This window comes from Gallinula chloropus (assembly GCF_964237585.1).
Source record: "Gallinula chloropus genome assembly, chromosome: 8".
NCBI classification, from domain to species: Eukaryota; Metazoa; Chordata; class Aves; order Gruiformes; family Rallidae; genus Gallinula; species Gallinula chloropus.
The window spans coordinates 4005181-4022021 of NC_140093.1; the positions used below are offsets into that span (position 1 = coordinate 4005181).

Consider the following 16841-nt stretch of genomic DNA (forward strand, 5'->3'; position numbering starts at 1 on the left):
AGCATGCAACACCTTCACAGCTATGAACTACACAAACTGGCTTTTTAAGAAGCAGCAGGCTTAATTTGGCTCACACTAGGATAACAAGCTTGATAGCAAGATAAGCCTTTGGCATCACTTCTCAGTTATTTTTCAGAGGGTGTTTCCATTCTTCAATTGAAATTCCAGCTCCATAAAGCCAGACTTGAGTGCAAAGCCTGATAAAAGTAAGAAGTAAGTACTGGTTCTGCAAAGCTTTTGGGTTGGTTTAAGCACTCGAGTCTAAGACAGACAACACAGGCAGCATCCCAGTAACACAGAACATTACTGGATGTGCTAAAAGCTGCACCAGGTTCAAAGTTCACAATTCAACTCCCTGTCAGAAGGGAACACCTTCCCCAGCTGATGCCCTGGAAAGATGTAACTCTCTTTTTCATTATTAGTTATTACTATTAGCTATTACTTGCTTTAACACCTCTCTGTTGTACTGGAATTTGTAGGAAGCCCGTGGGTCTGTTGTTGCAGACTGCAAGGTGTGGAAGCTTTGATCCTGTCACAGGGTGAAACACAAACCTCTTTGTGATGCAAGGAGAGCCTAAGTCTGCCAGTGCTCAAGCCACAGCTGTGCACTAACCCTCTGCTTGCAGTGCTGCTGAGAGAAATGCTCAGGGCTCTGAATTGCTTCCTTACATCAGGTGTATGTTTTCCTTCAGCCTCTGCAAAACTGGCTTAACTTTGCACCAAATCAAGCAAAGTTAATCCCATTTAACCACTGCAATAAAATGATACATGGTGCTATATTCCAAAGGAAGTCAATAATTCATTATATCAATAGTGAACATCAAAACCATCCAAGAATTCCTCCTTCCTGAAGAGCGCCATTCTCTTGCAGTGGGTGCTTTCACTGCTTTACAACTCAGCAAACACACACTGGTCAAGACTCCTGAAGGAGAATGTTCAGCCTAGATAACATGCAATTGCCACCATACCCTAAGTCTGCAATTAAGGGGACAGGCTGCCAGTCAAACCAAACACACAGCAGAGAGTTCCCAGGCACCCAGTTGAAAGTAAAACGTCCCCACAATAAGTGTAATTCTTCTAAGGAAAACTGGATGTTTAGTCCTGTTTGTATCCCAAGGGGAAGTTTTGCACAAAACAGTCATTTGAAAGCCACACACTGGTATTTCACCACCCCTGCTTTCAACAAAGGGGTATGGGAGGAAAACTGCCTGGACAAGCATGGTAATAAAACTCTAAGATGCCTTGGCTAGGAGAACAAGTATTTATTCTATTTGAAACAGAAGGGTAACAAAAAAAAAATAAAGCTAAAAAGCCCATGTTGTCATTTGTATCAAAGTTTTCCTTACTTTATTGCATAAACAATTAAAATTATGAATTAGTACAAAACTGTAGGTTCATAACCAGCAATCTGAACAGACACAAAGGTATTAAAAATCCCAAAGTGTAATTCAAGGAAACATTCACTGTATAAAAGATTAAAAAGTTCAAGAGATCAGTTAAGAAGTTCCAGTCCTCTGTTGGTATTTTAAGGCAATGCTTTCCCAGAAAGAGTAGCACCTATTTCCCTGGGGAGTCACTCTAGCCAAGGCATGTGTGTCCCCATGGGAATGGGTCAGCGGGCACCTCTGGTTCCTTACCCATCCTGGGGCTGTCACCAGCTGCACTCTCAGCTGCCACCCGTGCTGGGGCTTTGGAAACATGGAGAGCGATGCCTTCCCCACCAACCACATTCAATTCATCATGATTTTAAGCTTGAAACCTGCAAAGTTCCAGCTCACCCAGTGGAGGAATCCTACAGTAACCCGCGAGCAGATCGTAAGTGAAGTGGATTTTATGATGCCATGTTTGGAAGTCTGAAGCCTCCCCACTGCCATACTGAGTGTATCTGTATATACATACTGTATACACACAGCATTTGTGACCAGTGTGATGTAAGATCTACTAAAAGCAACAAGTGATGACAGCTGAAGGACTGCAATGGAAACTGTTCTGCATACTCATTTGTTCAATCCACAATTATGGCTTGGAGCTTTTTGCAAAATGACAATAATGGGAATGACTTACCGACAGGTTTGCACCAAGAAGCAGAAAATTTGTGACTTTTATTAGCGTGTCCACAAAAATCTTACCCTTATCGATAACGATTTGCAGCTAAACAAAGACTACCCCCACTGAAAAAAAAACCCAAACCCCAACAAAACCCAGAAAAACCAACACAAAACCAAAGAGGAGACCCCATAAGATCACCTACGACCACGATACAAATATACACAGGACAGAGGAGATTGGTACTTGGTATCATCCAGCAGCTCTGAAATTCACTGGAAATTAAAGTTGAGAGCAGAGCGATATATCACCCTATTCCACCCTAAGATAAGATAAACCCTGGGAAATATACAGCATGTATCATTTTGCTAATGAAGGAGTACTTGAAAATTACAAAGGCTACACATGATAGATAACTCAGGCTAGTAAAGTTTACCAACGTTTAACCAGGCAGCAGATAGGTCAGAGAATACTCTGTGACCTGTGCTTTGTGCAAATTCAGAGTTCCACTAACTGCATAAATGAAGATGGAAAACAGTCTGACATAGTGCTTTCCTTTAATAAAGGTGGTTAAGTGTGGAATGGTTGCAAGTATACACATGCAGGGCCAGCAGTGCAGGTTATTCAAGGCACAGACTTCCCAATGGCTTTTGGTCACTCCGCAGTGTGCGAGTTGAGTACCACAGGAGAGCTAAACCTGTCGGTCTAACTCGTTCTGAACAGCCACAAACCCTGACAACCTATCTACAAGGTCACTGTGAGAAGCAGAAGGATGGCAAACAGCCTTGCTTCCCCAAGGAGCAGGAGCAATGGCTCCAGCACACCCCCTTTAACTGAGCTCCCACAGGACACATGTGGAACCCCCAGTGCCTTTCCGTACCGGAACAACACAGCGCTGAAAACATCAACTAGAAATACAAGTACCTATGTGTGACACACCCCCAGCCTCCCATGGATGGGGGCAAAAAGCAAATGTGAAAAAACACACCTAGAGAAGCGACCCTCAGGGGGAGCAGAGGACCACCACTCACTTGCCATGGACAAGGTTGGTACCTAGGCTTTCCTCCGCTCCTACCACACCCCCTCAAGTGCTGCCTTCTCATGGCGAGCCTGCACCATGGGATACTTGACAAAGACCTCCTGATTTTCCTATGCAATGTCTCCCCCCTTTTGCATGTCATGCAATTACCATGGCAGCTTGGCTGCTCAGGGTCTGCCAGAGTCCCAGCTTTCTTGGTTAGGTGGTTGGCAGCAATTCAGGCCTGCCAGCTCACTACTCACCTTCTGGAAGAGAAAACTTGTGAGCTCAGGGGAAAAAAACCCAACCAACCAACCAAAAATTGGTACCAGGAACTAATTTTTAGAGTATCAATGATGTAAAAAGAAAACACACTGCTTGGAGTAACACCAAAAGCTTAGCAGCATTGCTGGTGCTTGGGACATAAGTACCCTGCACTGAAGTTCACCACTTCCCCTACGCTCCCCAAAGACAAACAATACAGACAGAGCACAGCCTTTCCTTCTCTCACCTTCTCCTGCCAGCTCAGGACACAGCTAGGGAAGCAAAGATACCTGACATGGCTTTAATGCACCAAAATAGATCACAACTGGTGCTTGATTCACTGCACAGCACTGAGCCACCCTGTTCCCTTGAAGGCAGGCTGCTGTTCTCTCCATCTCTACTGGAAAGCAAACCTGAACTTCCCACTCTGGAGGAAACGATGAAGAACATTCTCTCACAGCTTTCTTCCTATAATAAAAATTCCATTTAACAAACTAAATTTTCCTCCTCTTTTGTGCCTATCAGGGAAACAAGGAACAAAACAACAGAGCCAAGCATGCAACTACATCCTCAGAAGTGATATAGCTTCTACAGAAAGCCCAGAACCATAGCACGACAGCTATCAATTAGTCCCAGCAAAGAGAAAACCAGCAGGCAGCAGAGGCACAGGCAGAGCCAGGGGCAACAGCACTGCACACTCACAACCTGCAAATACAGCGTGGCTGCAGTCCCAGCAAGGGCTATCAGCTGGTCAGGCACCCACCAGCATTGTCTTTGGGGAAGCATCCCAAACTCCAAGGAGTTGGATGCTGTGGGGGTCAGCACTCCTGGTGATGCCCGTAACTAACGCCTCTGGACAGCTCGGTACCCAGGGTGAAGCTTCCACCACCCCACCTGTGGCTCCACACACAGCTAAAGGACTGAGATCCCATTCCTTCAGGAAACAAAAGGGGCACTGCACTAAGACTCCCACTGCTTTTTGGTTTCCTTTTGGAAATCCCTGAGATTTACAATCGCCAGTAGAAGGTTCCCCACACTTGCAAAGCCCAAGAACAACAACTAGTTCTGAACTAACTGCGGTGCAAGAAAATACACTGGCAAGCCTTCTCACAGGAGAGACCTGAGCTGATGGAAAGCACAGGCAGCTCTTTCCCAAGATCTTTGGAAAATACCTAGTTGGATTTATTCCCACATTAAGCAATTCTAACATTTAGAGAGAATCCTTGCAATTGAGGCATGAAACACTAAACAGAGGTGGACATCCTTATGTGTAGAGATTAATCCTGATTCATTTTAAAAAAAAAATCAAAGAAATTAAAAGCCTTTCTCTAAATTTTTACCTCTCCTGATAGTCCCTGACTACCTACTACTCTTACTGCTTAAGAGTCTGCAGACAGAACTGTCGTCTTCTGCTGTTTTTTAAATGGACATAATACAGTTAGTTGTGGGAAGGAGATCAGACAAGCTGCCTAAGAACATAATTAAAATGTACCCACTTTGGACACAACTGAAGACCTCTTCCAACACCTACTTAAAATGTCATGTTACCCTTGCAGGCCATCATCTCCATAGGCATGACATCAAAGAGCCAGAACACACACTCAAACCAAGAAAAACCACTCAAGCCCCAACGTATGGCACTTAGAAACAAGAGCAAACAAACTCCTGTACATCCCTGTAGGTCCAAACTAATACTCTTGTTCTAAAAGTACTTTGATTTTCTGCACCACTGGCAAAGGCAACAGGTTTCTCATGGAACACCAGTGATACTACAACATAAAAGCAAGTGCTGTGAAGGATAATTGTACCATGATAAAAGCTAAACTAGAGGAAATGGGTGACTAAAGGAGGTTTGAGCTCCTTGAGTTCAAGAGGAATTCCAGTGAAGTTTTAGTTATCAGAATTTTGATAAATGATAGTACTTTTACATGTTTGAGGAAAGAAGGATGGTCTTTTAATGGTACATCAAGACCACATTTAAGGAAACTGATATGAATAACACTGAGCATAAAGTTATGCCTGTAACTGCAAGCTGGTTAGTTGGGAGGTGTTGGTAGCACCACTGCTGGGGCTGAAAGCTTGGCTTTTGGGGTTCCCTCTGCCCAACAGCAGAAGGATTTCACCCCCCCTCTTAGGCTGGCAGACAGGAAAGACATTTCACAACTGTTTCACCTCGATGAACGTTGCTGAATTACCTGTGCCCAGCTGAGTAACTGGCTTTTCAATTACACTTTCAAGCTGGCAGATGAAGCCCCACTCCAAAGTCACCTGACTAAAAAAAATATGTAAAAGCAGTAAAGCTCTGGCTGTAGCCTACAGCATTCACTCCTCCCAACATCTCAATCTCAGAGACAAGTTAAGGTACTTTTCTGAACCCAGCTTGCATTTTAAAGAGAAAGTTAATGCTATCACCAGGCTGAGCAGCACCTGTCCTCCCCAGGCAAGGGCCACTTCAGTGAATTCATTTGAAAGCACTGCTACACAGAGCTATGAAATAAAGAAAAAGCTGAAACAAGATGCAATGGGGATTAAGTGCTTTTACAGTTTCTCTCCAAACTGCTGCAGCAGAGCAGAAGGGCACTTGTTGATTGCTGGACTGCTGAAGGCACAACTGGAGTCAGAAAACCACCATGATTGTCTTCACATGAAGTTTTGGCTTTGATTTGGAAGACTGCCCCTTCCAAACTACCACGTAGGTAAGTTATTCTTCAAAGTATACCACAGACATGCTGCACAGGTTGATGCTTTAAAGCTTTCCTTCATAGTTGATTTGAAGATTGTCCATTTTTTTTTCTACTGTAGAAACAAAACAAACCAAAACCCACTCAAAATGAGGCCTCTCAGTGCAGGAAGACAGCTAATTTCATTTAGTGGATGCTTGTGAACAAGTGTGTGCAAAAGTGACTGCTGCATTCGGGTTTGCACACTTATCAGACTCTTCCAGGTATGTTTATAGCCAAAGAAATCCTTCAATATACTGTAATTTGTGTTGTCTGCATGAGCCAGCTGATGAATGAGGCTTAGCTCAGTGGTTTTTCCCCAAGTGTTGAGCTTTTTGAACATCGTAGCCTGTTCTAGCACATTCTGGATGTGGCATGATGCATCTAATGCAGCACTGAAGCTCTGAGGGAAACTGAAGAGGTACATGAAAAAAATTAAATCAACTACACGATGTGATTTTAAAATCCAGCCACTGGATTAGAGTTTTCTTGCTTAAAGTGACTGCCATCACACCCTTCTGACTTCTTAGCCTGAAGAGGGATTGATCACCAAAAGAATAAGAGGAAATCAAGACTCAGTCAACACGTGCCTTCTCTGTCCAGTCTTCTTGAGTGAGATTCTTTAAATTATTTTGAAAGTCAAAAGCAAAGGTCTCACTGTCAGCTTGAGCAAAAGGGTTACTAAAGAACAGGTTTACATCCAGGGAAGCAGCAGTTTCAGAGTCCCAGGAGTCCGTGTCTGGGCTGCTGGAGTCCTCCGTGGTGGTGGGAGGATAGCTGAGCTGCTCCAGCTGGTCAATAATGTCTGTGAACTGAAAGGCTGAGCTGGACTCGGAACGGACCGAGTAGGCAGGGAAGTTGAGCATGGAGCTGGCCTCAGAGTGGTTGGCAGAGCCGTAGGTGTGCAAGGAGGACGTACCGTTGAGCGGCAGGTTGTTGAGGGAGCTGCTCTCGGAGCGGTTGTTGATGAGCGAGCTGGTTTCAGAGGGGCTCAGGAGGCTTTGCATCCTGCTGGCCTGGGCCTTCACCTCGAACAGCTCCGTGGTATCCGAGGGTCTCTCATTGCCATTGAAGTCACTCTCCTCTTCAAACTCAAACCCTTCTTCCATATTCATATCGACCGCTTCGGTCGAGTACCTGTCAGGGCTTGACTGAGGAGAGGCTGTGTTTTGCTGAAGGGCTTCTGCAGTTAAGCCAGGAGACTCTGGCACACGCTTGGAAAACTCAGAGCCCTTTAACTCTAAACCACTGTACAGGTAGGAAAAGGCCTCAGAGCCCCCAGCAAAAAAGGACATTTCTGCTGGGTCATCATCAATAAATTCCTCTGATACCTGCAACTGTGGATTTGTCAATGTGAAAAGCGGGGCACCCCGACTGCTGTGCTGATGCTCTTGTTCAGCAACAAACACACCTGTGGTAAAGTCATCCTCATCATTGTCATTTTTACAAACAGCAACCCTGCCCTCTTCACTCCGCTTCTCTAGGTCTAGATCTAAACCACAAGCACTCTGCACAACAGGACAAGCAGTGTTACAGTTCCCTGCAACACTACCAAACCCAACACCTTGGAGCACAGGAGATCCGGGCTGCTGCATCTCTTTCCTCCCTGCTGCTTCTTCTGCTGGTGCCACAGTGGTTTTTTCTGGAATCCTTGTGTATGGCGCTCGGGGGTCCAAAGAGGAAGGGCTGAGTTCTGCAAAGAGTGGCAGGACAGGAGCAGGAGTGGCTGATGAGTGCGCTGAGCGGAAGAGGGCAGCTGCTGAGGCAGGAGACCCTGGGGTTCTCAAGCCCTCAGGGAATAGGACATTCTAAGAGGGGAGAAAAAAAAAAAAAAGAAGTAGAAACACAAGAGAGAAAAAGATTTTTATAATACATAAACACAAATGCACCATCCAGTTCCTGGTGCAGAAGGAATACATGCTTCAAAAGAGCTCAAGTGAGAGCAAACAAAACACTGCACACAGAAACAGGGACCACATCCCCAGTGAGAGGCAAGAGCATTTTTCCTGAATTCTGGTAACTACATGGAAAGTTAAATCCAGGTATTTTATAGCCTCTACTGAAAGAGCACCCAGAAGGCAAAGTAACACAGAACACAGACAGCAAAATCCTGTGATGCTTCCTTAACCTCTCACATGGAAAGTGAGAGCATTCAGTGAAACATCTGTTTCTTGACACTGATTGTAAAGGAGTCTGTACAATGAACTCCAGACTAGCAATTAGATGGTACCTAAATAAATTAATCCCGTGAACTAAGATACTAGAACATATGACAAGATCCTTTCAGTCAAGCTGAATTCTGAAAAGGAAGAACATTACTCACTCTAGACTCCATCGGCTACAACTATCAAAACTGACACCACTCCCAAACAGAAGACAACCTGTGCACCCAGAACAAAGCTCAAACAGTGCAAGCAACCCCAGACAAACAGTCTGCACGGATCACCTCTCCTCTGCTGTCAAGCTAGGGAAGCTGGCTGTCAGCTTCCCACCCTGCAGCCCCCAGAGAGCTGCAGCACTGACCTGTTTTGGCACGTCGGTGTTTGGGGTGCGAGTGGACGCTCTGGCTTTGCTGTGCCTCCTGCAGAACAGAGAGCGGACGGTGACTTTCCAAGGCACCAATCAGCCTGCCCCTCTCAGCTACTCCCATTCTGGCAGCCAAGAGAAACATCTCCAGATCCAGATCGTTCAATCCCACTGAAGGAGAACTTGGGAGCAACTTGGGGCAGAAGACTAGACTAAATAGCACACCTAGTTTAACTTCTCTGTCATCAGTATAAACATGGACAAATGAATGGCTTCAAACCCAGGAGTTGTTCATCTGTAACAGTTGTACAAACAACTTAACAATTCAGTCACCCATGTAATATATGGTATATACAGTTCTATGTATTACACCCCAAAAAGTGGTATCCTGCATCACACTTGTGGTTAGATACATTCTACGTCAATAATTTACAAGAAAATCATCTTTTTAATACAGAAAAGGAGCTCAACTGGAGTCTAAGACTTCAGAGACACTTATAATGGGAGATTAATGCAAAGTTCTTAGAATTCTTACTGAGTTCCTATGATCTTTACAATGAAAGGCTACAAATAGTTTCCCAAATGTAGACAGGAGGGTTTCATAGCCAATGAGAATTTTATAATGAAAACACACATTAATTATTTATATGTTTAGAAATGAATGAGTATTTAAGGGGACAGTTCCAGGCTGGCAGACCCCAAGCTTTATGATGTGCTGTGCTGCTTGCATAGCTACAGTGACACAGACACCTCCTCCCTAATTTCAGTGAACCTCTGAAATGGGCTGAGGGTTCAATCAGACATTGTCCATGGACACTGAGATGCAATACCAAAACCTTCCTAAGCTTCTTTACATCACTCAGAATTACAACCTTTTCTAATTTAGTTGAGGCAGACCTCACGAAGTGAGAAGTCAGCAAACGACTGTGCCTCCAAAGAGCATTTAGAAACAGGGCAATTTTGGAACTAGAGGGCACTGTGAATGCCTGAGCTACATTTCACCTTACACAAGTATGTGTACTTACCTTTCATAGGGTGTTTTCTTCATCCCACTGTCCTTAATGTAATCCACAAGCTGCTTCTGTGTTCGGCCGCTGTGAACCCACAAGAGTGAAAGGTATGAGCAGGGTGGATGAGAGTGACAGCTGGAATGACTTTAGCATCCTTTTTCCTTTTCATCTCTCTTCTGTTTCTCCCTACCTGTATCTGAATGACGACCCTCTGCTGAAAAACATGGCTTTAGCCTTTGGCTTTGGTTGATCAAAGAGCCTAAAGAAGGTGTGATATTCAACACAGATTTTCCAGAAGTTTTTACACTCATCCCTACTTCCCAAAAGAAACTCCAAAGTATCTTGATATGGGCCCTGGGAACAAAACAGAAAAGCTAAGTAGTGTGTAAAACAGCAACAGAGGAGAGAGTACAAATAGGTGCTGACTACAAATAGGTGCTCACTCCAGTGAGGTGCAGTGTTTTGCCAAGTCACTTCTCAGCTGCCATAAAGCAGCAGAACTGATTCTGAATGCATAATTTAATAATAAATAATTTAATAGCTCCCATAAGTATTTGTTAACGTTGAAACTGTAACAAAGTTTAAAATGCACTTGACTTTAGAAACTCATAATCCACCTTAAGAAACAGGGATCATAAAGTCAGGCTGTGAAAGAAATTGAAAGTATTTAAGTGAAATAGTAGCAACTTCAAAAAACTTTTTCTTTTTATGTTCTGATGCTTGTCTGTCTTTGAGATTTAGACAAGCCTGGAAAACACTGTGCCTGTCAGTGTACAGCTACTACATGAAATGTCTGAGGTCTCTTTGTGAGCCATTATTACATATGCACACAGCATGTCCTGCTTCAGGTTCCTTCATGCACAGAACTACAGCAGGTCCAAACATTTCCCCCCCCTTGTTTTAATACAACCCTATATCAAACATAATGTAGTCATCCAGCAGGAAAGCAACATCATCTTTGATATCTGCAATCAAATACAATCTACTGTAAATCAGCCAAGCATGAAAACTAATACTTCTGCTACAGAGGCAGAAAAGATAAGGCTGTAGCAAGGGTGAGCACATGGTCCTTAAAATTAAGCTCCAACAATGTAATCACAGCCAGCTCTTCTTTCCTCAGGCCTAATGGGTTATTGTCATTTGAATCAAGAGGCTCTCAACCAGGTTCTTCACTTGAGCTGCATGTATCTCCCCAGGTCCTGGAGGCAAGAGACACAGAGAGCCAGCCCTGCTTGCAGAAGCTTTTAAAGAGCTCCAGCCAAAAGCACTCCCCAACACGCCTCTACCTGACCAACAGACCTGCTGCTTCAGTGCTTCAGTTCCCTTAGTTCCTTTTGACAATGATGGCTCAGAGCTCAGGAGTGTTAACCTTCATTTCTACCCCAGGGAAATATTTAATATAACTTGTTTGGAGCAAAAGCACTGAGCCAGGATGCACCAGGTACTTGGTACTTTTTGGTTTTCTATCTTTTACACCCATGTGCCTACATTAAGGATGAGCTGAGGCTGACATATGAAACAAAAACCTAAGACAATAGACATGGAAGTGAGAAAAGAAAGATTTTTACTTGAATGATGAAGCCAAGCCCACCCCAGTGAAGCTGTTGCATGAAACTCTAGAATTCTTCATAATAAAAAGAAATACACAATTTTTTGTTCAACACTGACCAGCCCACTGTTACTGTAAAACTTACACAGACCTCTGGGTGAAGTTTAATAAGAAACCTTTTCCTCTTGAAGCTGAGTTTACGGACCTTTGACCAGTTGAAGGTATTGATTTTGGTGTTACCCTGAATTAAAATGAGAACAGTTACAAGTTGGCAAAAGCTGCAGAGGTAAGAGCAGCAAACAAATTTCTGTGGCAGGTACAGAGACACATCATACACACCCCACACACTCCCCCAACACATTCTGATGGATTTTAACTCCTTAACTGCCTCTAAACAGTTGTATCTTTCAGCACAGGGATAACTGCAAGCATGCAGTGTCTGTCTCTGTATAGGCACTAGAAAACTGAATGAAAACCTAGAAAACCAGATGGGAATGGAACGTTTCACAGCCCCATCAATATTTAGGATATTTCATGGTACAAGCAAGATAAGCATTTTATTTAATACACTTTCCTCCTCCTCTGCACAGAGCTGAGACACACTCCTCCAAGATGTTTTTTTTAATTCAGCAGTAGCATTTAGTTGAGAAGTACTTGCCACACACACAAGGGATCCTGCCAACCCTTTGCTCACAAACCCTGCTTGTTTGGCTAAAACCAGGCTAGCCTTCACCCTGCTGCCCCACATCAGCCCTCCCTGTATCACTGACTCCCAACGTCTCACAGAAGCAATTCTCCTGTTGACCCCTATAAGCACAGGGAGATCATAGAATCCCAGACTGGTCTCGGTTGGAAGGGACCCCAAGGATCACAGAGCTCCAACCCCCCTGCCACAGGCAGGGACACCAACCTCCAGGCTGGGAGCTACACAAGGCTGCCCAGGGCCCCATCCAACCTGGCCCTGAACAGCCCCAGGGATGGGGCACCCACCCCCTCTCTGGGCAGCCTGTTCCAGCCCCTCACCACTCTCTGGAAAACACTTCCTCCTAATATCCAATTTAAACCTCCCCTCCTTCAGCTTCACTCCATCCCCCTTGTCCTGCCAGTCTATGCCCATTAACAAGCTGATTCCCCTCCTGTTTCTCTGCTCCCTTCAGGGACTGGAAGGCTGCAGTGAGGTCCCCCCACAGCCTTCTCTTCTCCAGGCTGAACCAGCCCAGCTCCCTCAGCCTCTCTCCATAGGGGAGCTGCTCCAGCCCTTTGAGCATCTCTGTGGCTCCTCTGACCCCTCTCCAACAGCCCCACATCTTTCTTGTCCTGGGCCCCCAGCTCTGGACACAGGACTCCAGCTGGGGCCTCCCGAGGGCAGAGCAGAGAGGGACAATCCCCTCCCTGTCCCTGCTGCCACCCCTTCACCAGATGAAAGGTGGTGCTTCAAGAGAAAGACCCAAATGGGCTGAAATGACCAGGAGGACCAAGAGGAGCTGCAGGACTGATGCATCTCTGAAGGTGCCCTGCAGTACCAGAAGAGCAGGTGAGGCACAAAATGAACAGAACTTGAGTGTTCAAATGGAAACATTTCAGCAGATCAACTGCCTAAGTGACTGGATGAGGCTTCCTTAATACAACAAAAGTAGTAATTCTAACTCCAATCAAACAGTGCTTCTTTCAACTAAGAGCAATGCTATCCCAGCAAAAATACATTGGGACAATGAAACAAGGGAAACTGACCCAAAGTCCAGGCTTACAGACCTGTTGCAATGCTGTACCAAGTGACCTGATGGTTTTCTCTGAACACATGGAACTTTCAAACAGGAAACAAAACCCCTTCTGCTTTGATGTCACTGATGGGTTTTGCTGCTCTTCTCTGGCCACTAAGGGCAGGTGGCACCTAAAGTACCTTCAGTGACATTCCCAGGACCACAAGAACATGCCAGGTTTTCAAATCAGAGCCACCTACATTTAACATCAGAGTTACTCCCAAGATGTACCAAGGAAAGACAGGCACACATACCCCAGTCTGCTCTTCCCAGCTTACCTGGAACACCAGCACACCCATGTGTGACACAGCTAGGTTGATTTTGGTCCCCTCCCGGTCAGAGGCCAGGTGAAACCTGATGCCATACATCTCCAGCTTCCGAGCTATTTCAAGCACTTGGAAGTCAGATTCAGCAGGAGTTTGACCCCTGTTCATGGGGGAGAGAAATAAATGAAGTTTTAAGAACAATCTGATTCCACAATATTGCCTGCACTGCTGAGTCACTGGAGTTTTATCCTCTGGTGCTGAATGAGAGCATCTAGGTGGGCAGTTTCACTCCACGCTGGAGTGTCTGTAATAGGAACAATGTGCCTAAAATGCACCCCACTGGCAGAGGCACTGAAACAAACATTAACTGGCTCAGAGCTTTTTCAGCTTAGGAAGAATCAAGTTGGGAAAATCAAGTGTTCAATCCACAGTGTTCCTTCTTCTGCTTGCTTGTGTCCATGTTAATGTCAGTCAGATGAAAAGGGAGAGGTGAAAGAGCTGCACAGCCAGCACAGCAGCCACAAAGCAAATCCTGCAAAGAACTACAACAGAATTACCACGTGACACTGTAATCCACACTGACTGCAAACCCAAGATCATACAATCACAGAATCACAGGGGCTGGAAGGGACCTCCAGAGCCCATGGGGTCCAACCCCCTGCCAAAGCAGCTCCCTGGGACAGGGCACACAGGCCGGTGTCCAGACTGGGCTGGAATCTCTCTGGAGAAGGAGACTCCACAGCCTCCCTTGTGTAACCCTTCTGACAGTCAGTGGGTACTGCACAACACAGTAGTTTTGTTTCCCAATGGTAGCATTGTTCACATCACCCTGCTTTAGTTTTGTGGTGCTACAGGGTGCAATGCATTTCCCCAGGCTGGGGCTGCACTTTCCCTCCCCTCCTCGCCAAGGAAAAGAGAGAAAGGGGGTTCTTTAATGTGTTTTGAAGTATCATCTGCTGTTGCAATTCCTTTGAAAACAGCTGTACACACATGGAGCACCTCCTTCCTGAGTGTGCACAAAGTCCAAGCAAGCAGTACAGAGACTGCCATGGACTCTGGCATGCACCAGTCAGATTCGGCCTTGGTGCACTTCTCCCCAAGTTTGCTGACATCAAACCACCCACATTCTGTTTTCCTGTATGACAAAACTGTCCCTGTCCTGTAACTTAACTTCTCTTTCCCCCTCTTCCCTCTTCTTCCCTTCCCTTCCTTTCCTTCTCTTTCCCTTCCTTTCCTTTCCTTTTCTTCCCTTCCCTTTCCTTCCTTTTCCCTTCCCTCTCCTTTCCTTCCCTTCCCCCCTTTCCCTTCCCTCTCCTTTCCTTCCCTTCCCCCCTTTCCCTTCCCTCTCCTTTCCTTCCCTTCCCCCCTTTCCCTTCCCTCTCCTTTCCTTCCCCCCTCTCCCTCTTCTTTCCGCTCCTTCCCCCCCCCCTTTCATTTCCTTTCCCCCTCTTGCCTCTCCCCTCCCAACTTTTCCTCCTTCCCCCCACCTCATTCCTCTCCAGGATGGGAAGTGCACTGGATCACAGTACATCAGGAGGGATGGACACGGATTGTGCCATCCAGGCTGGTCAGCAGAGAGCGAGCAGGAGGTGCAGTGCCTGAAACACCTCCTGCCCAGGACACAGAAGGCAATGCAGAACTCTCATACCACCAAGACACATGAGGGCCAAGACCCCAAAATATGTGCCCCCCTGAAGTAGATAATTTGACAAGCCTTGAAATGATTTAGTGATAACTGGTCCTTGTATGGACAAGCCAGAACCGTCTGCGTCGATTCAGAGGTCCTGATGGGGGTTTAAGATATTCCAAGAACAAAGAAATGCTGCCATGGAAATGCAGCTCTTGCTACTGGATGTGCCCCAGTTACACTGCAAAGTAAGAGAGTCCTTAGGACAAACACAAGCCTGCTGCCTAGGGTAGCCTCTGAGCTAAAGACACCCTGTGAGACAACACTACTGCCCAATTTTAGACATAAATAGGGGTCCAGGAGGAACACCAGCAGCATGGGACCTGCCAGGGCACTGGGATGGGTGAGGCTGCTTTGGCCACAGCTGTGTGATGTGACCCCTGCACCCCTCTTCATGCTACCACCACCCAAGTGCTGCACCAGCCACCTGGGCAGTGTAGGTGCACTGATGGAGCTGCTCCTGCAGTCTGCAAGGCTGACAGGATGAGCAAGGCACAGAAGAGAACAACTGATTGCTGTTTCTTTTACACCAATTAGTGCTGAAAACCTATTAGATTCCTGTCAAAGGCAAGCTTTTCAAATCCTGTTTTCCAAGAAATGCTGCTCTTTGCATGAATCTGCTTCATGTCATTACAGCAGGTGATAAACCATTTGCAGCATCACCTATTTCCATGTGCCACGCAGTGCCAACCACAACATGGGTCCTAAACAAATCCTCCTGCTACCCCGACTGGCCCATCCAGGCACACTCCTTAACAACACCTCCTTCTACCCACCTACAGGCATCTTTTAGGCTAAACAGCTTTTTGGGCTCCATCTAGATTTCTATTCAATATCATTTGAGAATATGGAAGTGAGTGGTTATTAGATTTTATCAGAAACAGGGGTGACAACTGACACAGGAACTGTGCCTAAAATTCAGAGTCCAGTTATGAAGCTTATTTGAAAAATGGAAGTTCTCAGCAGAAACAATGCTTCTTTGACTCTTAATAAAATGCTCCTTAGAACAAAACACAGGCACACACACAAATGCACTGAGCAAGGAAGCCTGGATGCACATACCTCTGACAATGGGATTTCCACAGTTTTCTATTGCCTTATTCATTCTGGGGGAAAATAATAATCTAAAACACTGGAGAATGCCAGGACTCAGTGAAGGTCCTGACTTTACAAGCTCAGGCTGTATTCCAGCCTTATCCAGGCATCAGGTCTGCATGACTCTGCAGGTAGAAAAGGCTTGTAAAGAACACAAAAACCTGATTTCAACTGGATAAAGAAATGCCAGCTCCATAGAGAGCCTTGTACTGCATTTCTACCATTGTTACTACCACTTGTACCAGTTATGTCTGACAGCTTAAACTGGTAAAGCAGATTTCTCTTCCCATTCCTGACATGAGTAATGCTGGAGTAAGTGTTTTTACACCTCCTTTAAGTGTTGCTGGCATTTCTTCCACATACACCTCGACTGCATCAAACCAGCTGGAACACCGTGGCTCCTCTGAATTAAATAATTTAAGACCAAAACCAAAGGTAGATCACAAATATTAACTTTGGTCACAGCTTCCAGAGTTCCAGTCTGAGCACACCACGTGTAACTCCCACCCACTGTAATTCCTGCTGGAACTCTGAGTTGAGTGACATTAAGAATGAAAGCGGCGCTTTGTCTTTTAGAGAGGATGCTGAGGGTGCCTGAGGCTGGGAAGGGGGTTTGGAAGGGAAACAGAAGTCAGGATAAAATGGCAACTAGAAGATTGGAGCTATTTAGCATTAAACAATTCTTCACAAACAGCCCAGTGAAACTGATGCAGAAGCCCTGACATTCAGTTCACGTTCCGTTAGATATGATCCAAAGCACAGGAATTCTCAAGGAATTAAACCCCTCACACACACACATTTTCAGAGTGTTCTCATGCATGCAGTCTGCCTGTGCTCACCAAAGGAGGCAGAGTGGGGAGCAGGGCAGGCTGGGAGCCATGCCAGGCAGTGCACCACAAA

General features: G+C 45.6%; 1 protein-coding gene across 2 annotated transcripts in view; it reads right to left on the reverse strand.

Moving 5' to 3' along the window:
• FARP2 (FERM, ARH/RhoGEF and pleckstrin domain protein 2) overlaps positions 1–16841 on the reverse strand; it is a gene marked incomplete at its 3' end in the record, with an annotated part of 68537 nt that overhangs the window by 21088 nt on the left and 30608 nt on the right. Inside the window, exons 7-12 of one of the 2 annotated variants that reach the window (XM_084267080.1) lie at positions 13172–13319; positions 11279–11374; positions 9775–9938; positions 9600–9668; positions 8572–8629; positions 7601–7856 (exon numbers count right to left, since the gene is read on the reverse strand). In XM_084267080.1, coding sequence (XP_084123206.1) covers positions 7601–7856; positions 8572–8629; positions 9600–9668; positions 9775–9938; positions 11279–11374; positions 13172–13319 — 791 coding nt within the window. Of the gene's footprint in view, positions 1–7597; positions 7857–8571; positions 8630–9599; positions 9669–9774; positions 9939–11278; positions 11375–13171; positions 13320–16841 lie in introns of both variants that reach the window. The other variant, XM_084267079.1, reaches the window with a different exon arrangement.